Source organism: Notolabrus celidotus, chromosome 5, assembly GCF_009762535.1.
Source record: "Notolabrus celidotus isolate fNotCel1 chromosome 5, fNotCel1.pri, whole genome shotgun sequence".
Taxonomy (NCBI): Eukaryota; Metazoa; Chordata; class Actinopteri; order Labriformes; family Labridae; genus Notolabrus; species Notolabrus celidotus.
The window spans coordinates 22,488,809-22,499,741 of NC_048276.1; the positions used below are offsets into that span (position 1 = coordinate 22,488,809).

At 40.0% G+C, this 10,933-nt stretch overlaps 1 protein-coding gene across 2 annotated transcripts; it reads right to left on the bottom strand.

Annotated features, from left to right (window-relative positions):
- Positions 1 to 374: 374 nt before the first annotated feature.
- On the bottom strand, positions 375 to 10,400 carry stt3a (STT3 oligosaccharyltransferase complex catalytic subunit A). Of its 2 annotated transcripts, none has more exons than XM_034683783.1 (18): positions 10,274 to 10,400; positions 7,449 to 7,569; positions 7,299 to 7,359; positions 7,096 to 7,217; positions 6,707 to 6,852; positions 5,509 to 5,599; positions 5,314 to 5,420; positions 5,067 to 5,231; positions 4,762 to 4,942; positions 4,451 to 4,606; positions 4,247 to 4,338; positions 3,999 to 4,154; positions 3,619 to 3,807; positions 3,387 to 3,503; positions 3,208 to 3,310; positions 1,520 to 1,708; positions 1,176 to 1,291; positions 375 to 770 (listed from the first exon to the last, which is right to left on the bottom strand). In XM_034683783.1, the coding sequence occupies exons 2-18, from the start codon at positions 7,534 to 7,536 to the stop codon at positions 732 to 734; spliced, it is 2,118 nt and encodes a 705-aa protein (XP_034539674.1). In that variant the 5' UTR covers positions 7,537 to 7,569; positions 10,274 to 10,400; the 3' UTR covers positions 375 to 731. The 2 variants fall into 2 exon arrangements, with proteins under 2 accessions (XP_034539674.1, XP_034539675.1); XM_034683784.1 differs by lacking the exon at positions 10,274 to 10,400 and adding an exon at positions 10,172 to 10,191.
- Positions 10,401 to 10,933: the final 533 nt, after the last annotated feature.

Sequence of the window (10,933 nt, forward strand, 5' to 3'; positions counted from 1 at the left end):
CAATATACCCCCGTTTTCTGTGAATGCATGATTATGAAATGAAGGAGAAAAGATGTGAAAAAAGTGAAATTACTGTAGATTAACACATGAAGCAGTCTTATTATAGAATATCATTTTTGAGTTATTTACAAAAATCTCAATCTTTAAAGAAACAGGAAATGAATGTGGAGGAGAGAAAAGTTCAGTAGAGGTGTAGTGTTAAAATGTATTTTTGTTGCATGTAATGGAACTACTTAAAACCAGTTGGATATCCTTAAGTTATACTTTATTATGGTACTGCAGTATATTTCCCCATTTACATCCAAAATCAATGTCATATTGTTACCAAAATGTCTGTTCAATGTGTGAGGAAAAGAGACAAATAACAGTTTGGATGTGTTTAATCCCACTTTTATTGACCACATTGTAAAAATCAAAAGCGCTCTGAAACAAACACTGCTTTCTTTTGAACGCTTCATGGCAAAAACTTTCACTTCCTGACATCAGGCTGGATGATTGACACCCACTCCCACTGATCCCAGATGAGACATTTCATTATAACAAAATAAAAAAAAATCAAAATCATCCACAAAGAAAAAAACCCAAAGCAAAATCTCTTGGATGCAAATTCCCCCCCCCCTGAACAAAAGTATAAAAAGTACTCTTTTTTTATTTCCCGCTCATCTGCAGACCACAGGGAAGGTGTTCAGTGCTGTGCGCTAAAAGGCTCCTTTCACTGCAACATGAAGGTTTTATGTCCTTGAAAGACCCCGGTTGTCCAGATCTTTAACCTAGAACATGAAACAAGATTTAGTTGAAAAGCTCTTTAAAATTAAAATTGTTCAGGAGTTTTAAAAAAAAAACACAACATGCTGCAAAATTTCCCCTGGGCAACACCATGGTGTCATGATTTATCGAAAGTACAGTTCAATACCAATGGGCTGCATCCTGTATAATTAAGTGATCAATACGCAAGAGATGAAGTTTGGTGAGCAGGCCAGGACCCATTTGCCAACACACATTTTTTTTTGCAAGCTGCATTTTGTTGCACAAAGCATGCTGGGATACATAGCAATGGGACCAGGCTAGCAGCGCCACTGTTTCACAACTTTTCTCCCTCATTAGGAAATGCATTTGCTACCATAATAATCTAATAAGTACAGGATATGTCTAAGAACAGAAGAAGACAAGTGTACCTTGTATATCCTAACGAGCCAGTGCTCTGTCGTGTAGGCCTCCTCCAACACATCCAGCTCAAAGTCTTTGTTTCCAATCTCAGCGTTCCTCACTCTGTCGTAACCAGGAGGGCGCTCTGCAGAGAACATCAGATCATTAAGATATCTGAGAAAATGCTTCATTTTTTAAAATACTCAGTCTCACTGTGATGAAAACATAGAATATTATATTATCAACTTCAGAGCTGCATCATTAAAACATCCTGAACAGTTCCCTCCTATGGATCGTTCACAAAACGTCTCTTGTTGCAGAGTAAAAGCTCACTCATGATGTTGAACTCATCTGGTTTTGTACGGTTACTCACTGGCCTCTGTGTAGACCTGTCCGAAGCGGTAGTAGCACATCTTGTACATGAGGCAGTTGAGCAGGACCGGGGATCCCTCGCGGTCCACTCTGAACTCTCCTGTGGGAGTGTAGTAGTCGTGCTCCTTGATGTGTTTGCCTGTGTCTGTGCTTCCACCAATACGGACCATCCACAGGAACTTATTGATGTCTGTGAAGCATCAGAGAAGAGGTGTTAACGTCTCCAGGTTTATTATCTTGTAATGTATTTACGTCATGTGTTGGCCAAATGTTTCCATGAACAGCACAATCTGCCAAAGACAGTAGAATATTTACAAATGTGGATTTATAGTTGTTGAGAAGTGTTGTGCTTCAGCAACACAACTTACACAACCAGGTTTTAACTCTCCACTGTTCTGGTTTAAATTAACGTTTCGATGCATTTTGTAATGTTGAACGCAGGATGAATATATCTGGATTGCTCTAGACAGGACTAAATATCACAATGCAGGTCGTACACTCTGTGGAGAACAGCAGGTAGAACTATTATTATCAGTATTATCACATATAAAGTGTATAAAGTCATTCACTCATTAAACACTGCATTCATCATCTCCAGCTTCATTGCACTGTAGTGCTTCACAGGTAATCTAATCTTTATTCAATCTACGTAATTTCTGAAACTGTAATAAATGTAATATGTAAAATGTATACAGCACATGAATATAATTATATAAACCTTGTATTTTTGATTATATTACAAGCTTTGTTTAATTTTGTTCCTGTGGTGTCAGTTGGCTCAGCGGTTTCATTGCACGCCCCGTGTGCAGAAGCTATAGTCCTCAAGATGGCAGCACTGATGTAATTCCAACCTGTGGCCCTTTGTTGCATGTCATTCCCCACTCATTCCCACCCTCCTACACTATTCACTGTCCTATCTCCTAGTAAAGGCATAAAAGCCCCAAAATACACACAAAAAATAAATAATCCTGGAATCCTCCCTGAATCAACCACTCTACTGGGATCAGGGTAGGGCTGGGCGATAATTCAATAATGATAATTATCGTGATCAAATTTTTTTCAATATAAATATAACAAATGTTCGTTAAAAAAAATCGATATATTTAAACACCCGTAATCCATAGTACCCTTAAACGGGAGTGCACTAGTCACAACAATACTGATACACAGCATACAATGTGATGTATCTTTGTTGTAAATTTAAAGCAAAATATGTAAATTACCTCAATCTGAGAAAAATAAGAATCTACAAACTAAAACTTCAGAAAAATCTCGTCTTACACAAAACACCTGCTTCCTGTTAGCACCGTCAGAAAAGAGGGATTCAATAAGTGTTTCAGAAAACTAAATCCAGATACAAGCTAACGAACAGTCTGATTTCTAAAACTTTAAAAATCTGCCTTTAAATGTAAATGAAATAATGATTTGATATTTATCATGATAGTTATCGATATCAACTGATATGAAAAACTTTATCGTGATTATTGCCCAGCTCTAGATCAGGATAATCCAGATTGCACAGATAGTTGGTATCCTAACCCTGTTTAAAATCACTTTTCCTTTATAAAAGACAGAGACAGCTGGGCGCCAACTATGAAACTTTAACTTCTGTAGCGTCTGTCGTGGGAGTTGTTGTGAATTCGTGCAGGTCTGAAGTCAACGTGTGACACTCCGATCTGAGAGACGTACCATCAGAAGAATATCCTGTGAGCCCTCCAAAGATAACCAGGACATAACTGACGTCCAGCTCCCTCATGATCTCGTAGGCACGCTCCTCTGTGGACGCCATCGCCTGCAGAACAAACATCAGCTCAATCAACAAAGCAGCTCTTCATAAACGTCAACGTCCTTAATGTCGCCCAGCTCACCTGACCAACTCTCGAGATGTGTGTGTTGTTCCACGTGTTGTTGTCCACTAAAATTGTTCGATTCGCCATAGCTGTTATCTGATAGCCGTAATCCCACCACGACATGACTTTAGCATCCTGAAAACACAAAACAAAACTGAATGAAGCTCTCCAACATCTTTGATGATGCATAAGTCAGAAAATAGAAAACCTTCTCATTATCAACAACTTCTTTCATGAGTGTATGCCTGACCTCAGGTGTGTTGTGGCGGAGCCAGTAGTAAGCCTCTCTGAAGTCATCAAAGATGATGCGGCTGCCGTCACCCCCACGGGCAGATAGGACAATGGAGGGAGAGGAGTAAGCTTCACTTGTCACCCAGGTGGAGTGGAAGGTGTATGTGATGAGGAAGAAGGCCATGACCAGGATCATCCCACTGGCAACCTGGTGGGAACATGAAACACAGGAGAACAGATTTGATATTACTGTCTATGGGACCATCAATCAGTGATTTCCCTCCAACAACTCAAATCTGAATCTATTCCGAACAAAGTATGGTTTAGGGTATAATCTAGGATTTTCTATAAAAATCAGGAAAGTCATTGCATTTTACATAAGCAAAACAAGTCTCCTACCTCGTTCTTGATGGGGTAGGTGGCGTCCTGCTGCTTCTTGGTCTTCTTGTCTGGCCGACTGACGTCCAAATTCTTCATGTACGTGGTTAACACCTGAGACACACCGATACCTGACAGGATGCACATAACGGGAGCCAGAACCAACATCAGACGCACCTGAGGAAGAAGAAAAAAATCTGTTTGGAATAACACTTTGGTGAAAATACATATTTTCTCCATTAACTTCACTAATGCTGAACTGGACGGACCATGACGGCTGAGAAGTACATGCTGGTGACTCCATACATGATGATGAAGATCCTGGCGTCTGACAGGTTGTTGAAACAGTAATAAAGACCAACTGCAAGGAGAGGAAACATAACCAACTATCACTTAAAACCCAACATGTACTGAAAGCTGGCTTATGCAGAAAATACTGCGTGTTGTTCTGTGTTTGTCTGCAGAGTGTGCACCTGGAAACATGAAGACCAGCAGCTGCAGATCAAAGTAGTATGAGGACCAGGTAGTGGGCTGATGCTCAGAGACAGAGGCGATGATTGGGATATTGTTCTTGGCATAGGAGGGATCCAGCAGAGAGTAGAAACGACCGGTCCAAGGAGAGATCTTACCTGAGGGAAAATTCACTTTAAATCAGCCAAGGTCAAGAGGAAACAAATCAACGTTCCTCTAAAATTTCTCTCACATAAAAAGGAGACTATAGAAATAATTCGCAAGGCTGCCTTTCGTCAACAAATTGACCGGGGAACTGTGTAAACCACCTCACCTGTCAGCATGAGAACAGTGCCTACAGACAGCAGGATGAAGCCCACCAAAGAAATGACGCTCTTGAACAGAACCTCAAACTGCTGGGCATTGAGTTTGCTGCGCAGGTAGTCCACGAAGGCATGAATCTGACACAAGCCAAACATACCGAAGGCTGCCATGTGCTCTGAGGACTGCACCGGCTGGACATGACAGAAGAGAGAGAGAGAGGATATTAACTCCGTGCAAAAGAATTCATTCATTTATGTTGACTTTTGTATCTTCTTCGGCCTGGATGCAATTAATAAACAACATTTTGAATCTTACCTGGAAACCAACAAAAGAGATCTGCATGGAGAGGATGGTGCCCAGACAGTAGACTGTGCAGTAAGCCACGTAGATGCGGTGAGAGAATCGTCCTGTGAGCATCAGAACCAGCACGTGGAGGGGGATCAGGTTGATCAGGAACACGTAGCCACCCCAGGAGGAAACCTAGATACACACAAATCCCTCATCAGAACTTCAGTGAACTGAAATAACTTCATAACATATACTCATTTCCCGGACTCCTCACCATGTAGAAGTAGGCCAGTGCGCACATGGACGCCCAATAAACTGACCCTGTTTTTACCGCCTTGATCCACATGAAGTAAGTCAGCAGCATGCAGAAGATGGCGATACCTGGGTAAGAGAGCACATAGGGGATTTATCGGGGCTACTTCAAGTGATATTTACTTCAAAAATGCTTTAATGCACATCAGGTGTTTACCTTCATTATCGTAAGATCCAGCAACAGATCGAGAGATGTAACCTGGCACCACCGCAATCATGGCAGCAGCCAAGAGGCCAGCGCCTGCATCCTACACACACAGACACACACAGACACACACAGACACACACAGACACACACACACACACACACACACACACACACACACACACACACACACACACACACACACACACACACACACACACACACACACACACACACACACACACACACACACACACACAGACACACACAGACACACACAGACACAGACACACAGAAATACATCAGACTAGACAACAAGATGTACGTATCTATATGTTTTTCAGAAACATCAATAAGAACATGTCGAACTGATTCAGAAATGATGGTTTGCTGTCATTTAAGCTTCATAGTCAGCATCTCCCTAAGAGGTTGATGTTGTTGCTCTTAGAATAAGTCACGTTTCTCTCTCCGGCTGACTGAAAAGACTTGTTGCTGCTACATTTATACTGCTGACTGACTAAGGTGACATTATATATATGCATGCATGTTCTCAAAGCCTTTACTCTGGATACTGTTCATCATGGAGCACTGAGGTTCATTACAAATCTTAAGGCCCTAACTCATTATTACACCCTGTGTGTTTGAGTTAGTTGGCCTGCACTGCCCATCCGTAGACTAAATCGTTAGCATGTCTTCCTCTTTAAGGCAAGTCTTATCATGCTTCCTTCTTCTTTATATGACTGTTCATTTGAAAAATGCTGGAAGTTACTGTATCTGCTCTGTGATCCAGTCACAAGACTTTTTTTACTTTCTGTCCCTAGAGTGCATCTTGAAATGAAAAAAAGAGTTAAAGTTCTGCTGCTTTGTACGTCCTTGAATCTGCTGCAGAAGGATATGGGTCTAGAGGAGCTGGTGTCTTTAAATGTCATAGAAGTAAACTGAAGGCATTGGAGAATGATGCATCAGATTGTGGATGCCTTGACTGATGACGTTCTGTTCTGATCCAGGGTTATTGAAGGGTTTTGATTTTTGAAACTCACGAGGCTTTCTTTTTATAAATAAATAAAACAGAAAAACATATTTTCATTTGACCTTTAAACCAACACAGTTTGTATTGTATTGTATTGTATTGTATTGTATTGTATTGTAGTGTAGTGAAGTGTAGTGTAGTGTGATGTAGTGTAGTGTGATGTAGTGTGTTGTGTTTTACCTTTAGCTCCTTGGTGAAATGGTAGGTGACGATTGCGGTGAAGGAGGAGAACAAAGGAGCCAAGAAGACACAGACATTTCTGATGTCAATGGTGATGTGGAAAAAATGAAGGACGTGGTACAGAACGGCAGAGGTGATCATCAGTCCTGAAGAGAGAAGAGAGGGAGACAAGACAATTATGTACATGGTGGGAACCCCTCAAAGAGCCCTTAAACAACACTTTACTTTAAGTGAACATCTTTACTCTTAAAAATACGATGGAAGTAAACTCTGCAAGCAGACAGCACACAGAAGGCTCACTAACATCCCTCTTCTGAACGCTAGATAGCACTTGAACAGCTCTGCTTTGCACATCAAAAACTGTATAAGTCCTTATACTGATTTTGTACCTGGATAAATGGTACCTCCGATGATCCTCCCCAAAGGATACCATGCCCTGTCATCAAACCAGTTGTGAAACTTATAAAATCCTTCTTCTGCCAGGAAGCGGGTCGTACGGTAGTTGAAGTACCTGCAGGTGAGATGAAAGTGAATGTGAGGTGTTGCATAACAGAACAGGGCATTTATTCACAATAATAGAAGCATCACTTACGGATCAAACTCATGGATGACACTTTCAAACCTCAAGACAGAAAAGAGTCTGGTGGAAAATGCTGGAGAGGAAAAAAACACACAGATCAAAATGTGGCATTATTAATTATAGAGAGAGGATGTGGTAGTGTGGAGAGAGTAGAGGACTCACAGAGGATACCGGCCATGGACAGGATGAGCAACTTCAGCAGTGTGTCCTGTTTCTCATAGGACAACCGCAGGAAGCCCAGCTTGGTCATTTTGGCGAGGTTAGGGACAGCTCACCGTACTACCTGATGAGAGAACGACGAGACTGTGAGACTGAGAGGTCAAAGAGGAGGACGTGAAAAACAGCAAACTCTGAGACACAGAAGGGTTTGCTGACTCTTAATGCCATCTATATTAGTGATGGGAATTCCGGCTCTTTTGGACCGGCTCACTACTAAGAGCAGGCTCTTTCGGCTCCCAAGTGGCTCCTCAGATTTTTTCTTGTTTAAATTGATGTATTACCTAAAATAATGTAAAATTATATGTAAAATGAGTAACTAATGTAAAAAAACATACATTATATCAAATGGGTATTATTCATGAGGCTTTATTTATATACAAAAAGTGTATTATAAAGTACAAAAACAAGACCCATCACAACTAGACAAAAAGGTCCAATCTCTAATTGCATGTATATTATTTATAAACTTTTAAAAACCTTCATTAACAGCAGGTTCCCTTCACTGTCTTTATTCTTCACTTATTGCACTGATAGATACACAGTTCTAATGTCCAATTCATATCTCCTTTTTTCTTCTTGATGTGTTGTGAAGCACTTTGGGCTGCAAGCTTTTGTGTATGAAAGGTGTTATATAAATACAGTTGAGTTAATTCTTATAAGCTCTTAAATGTCATGCTATAGCCATTGAAGTAAGCATTACATAGGGCTTCATGATACAGCTGATAACTTATTCCCATACCAAGGTTTTTTTTTAATTTTTTTTTTATATTCATTCATTGTTTCTTATTTTGTAACTGTTGTCACTAATTCCCCTTTCTGGACCAAGACCCTAATTAATATTTATTATACATTATTATTTAACACTGAAAAGTCTTTCTTTGAAGAAGCACAAATTCAATTTCTAATTTAGAAAACAACCTTTACATCAAATTTATTTTATTTCATTTTACAAGTGCTTAGTGTGGTGGACAAAGTCAAATATCTGAGGCACATTATCAGAAATGATTTATGTGATGATGATGATGATCTGCAGCGACAGTGCTGTAAACTTTATGCACAGGCCAATATGCTGGCATGTAAGTTTCCAATGTGTACAGATAATGTTAAAACAGAGCTTTTTAGAGCTTACTGTGCTCTTCTTTCCACTGCCCATTTGTGGTGCAGTTACAGTAGAGCTAAAATGAAAAAGCTTCAGGTAGCATATAATGATGCATGTCGAATTTTCCTTAAACTACAAAGATGGACCAGTGCAAGTTTTATGTTTGTATCAAACAATGTCCCTACATTTCATGATGTACTGAGAAATTTGATGTATAAATGTATGTGTCGCTTAGCTGATCCAGAAAATGACATTTTAAGGGAGCTCACCCAGCCCACATTAAGTGACACAAGGTATTTTTCTTCCTTTTGGAAACATTGGAACAAATGCCTTTTTATGTTCTGATCAAAATGAATGTGTAAACTGTTGTCATATGACCTCTTTAATTCATGCTGGACATGCATTTTACTTATTTTTAGTCTTATATTACTCTTGTGCTGTTATGGACCTATGAGTCTGAAATAAAGTATATCTATCTACATGTCTGAGCCCATGTTTGACTGTATTTGTTTTGTCTTGTTGTTGCATTAAAAAAGTTACAAATAAAATATATATAATAAAGAAAACAACCTTTACGTTGATCTCCTCTCACATAGATAATATTTCTTAACAAGAACTTATTCAAAAGCCTCTTTGTCTGCTTTATTATCACAAACTCAGTGAGAAGCTCTTTTAGTTCTCACAGTCCAATAAAAAACTTATTTGAAAACTCTTATATTCAAATCAAACACACTGATCGCTAGAAAAGCAGCACAATGAAAATATACATATATGACCAATTAATAATATTTTCTAAAACATATCAGGCCTATAATCACGCTCTTGTTATTGACACAGAGCTCAGTTCATATTCCCAAAAGCACACCCTCACAGCAGACTAACCCATGACGCTTCATACCTCACCATCATTGAATGGATGAGAGGAAACAGACATGAATGAGCTTTTACCTCATGTGAATGCAACATTTCTTGTGATAGGTCGATACCTGTCATAAAGGCCATTATTAATCAATCTCTAAATTACACTCAGTCGATATATCAGTGCATCCCTACTTTGTACGCTCAGTGAACTTCCACATGCAGCCCAACCAGATAAGGCCACGCACTAAGATGTGGCGTCAGGAACCAGGAAGCACCCATTGTGGAAAACTTGTGCAGGGATCTGTGCCAGCCAGGTCCACAATACTCTCAACTTTGCAACGAGAAACCCCGAATCAGCAAGAGCTCTGACGAACACAGAGCTCCAGTAACTTTAAAAGACACTAACTTATTAGTGGAGGGGTTGCAACTTCTGACAGCCAGCCTTACCAACACCTGAGCGAGGAAACTGCACAGCAGCGAGCCTTTATGTGACACTAATACACACATTTAGTGCACATCGTAAATGAATGCATGTAGATTTATGGAAAAGACAACATGTGACACACAGTTATGATCAAACCGGCTCCTATAGATGCTCTTTACCTCCAGGTACAAGTGTTAGTAACGTTAGCTAGCTAGGCTAATCCTGTTGGTTGCTACATATTGAACACCCAGCCTCGCTCCTCTCCTCTGACTTCATTCATACCTGTGTTTGCTTCACATCTGTTACCAGGAGAACAGGCCGAAATTTTATTACATTGTGCTCCCCAAAAGCTGACAGGTTTAATATATAATGTTCAAGACTTACCCGCTCCGCTCCTGCTTCTCATACACTATGATCACACACTACCTTCACCGTGATCTAATCCCGCCCCAGACACAGCATACAGCGTGCTTATTGGCTGAGCGTCGGTCGACGGTGACGCTGCGAACATCTGATTGGTTGTTCAGCTGTCAGTCAAATGGCCTTCTCTAACTTGCCGTTTGAGTGTAGTGACGTGTCCTTAGTGAGGGAAAGAGGTGTATCGCCCCCTACTGGTGCAAGACTACAAAGTCAACTTCAGCTCTCAAAGACAAAACCATCCAAAACCATATTTAAGGAGTGCAGGAAGAGGATAAGGGCCACTGAAAAAAATAAAAATTAAGGTCATTTTTAAAAATTATTGTTATTATTGTCATTATTATGAGAAAAAAGTCAGAATTCTGTCTACTAATAGTCTGAACTGAAATTAGTCAGTGGAAACAGAGATTTTTTAAATAATCTTTCTATGAAAATATCCAAAATCATCTAGAGATGCACCAATCCTACTTTTTAAGTTCCGATACCGATATCGATACCTGGGCTTTGTTATCTGCTGATACCAATTCTAGCTGATGCGATCCCGGTATTGATTTAACAATCTCTATTCCTTAATGTGAGGATAGAATCATGTTTTGGCAACTTCAGACTTTTCTGACTGGGAGCCGG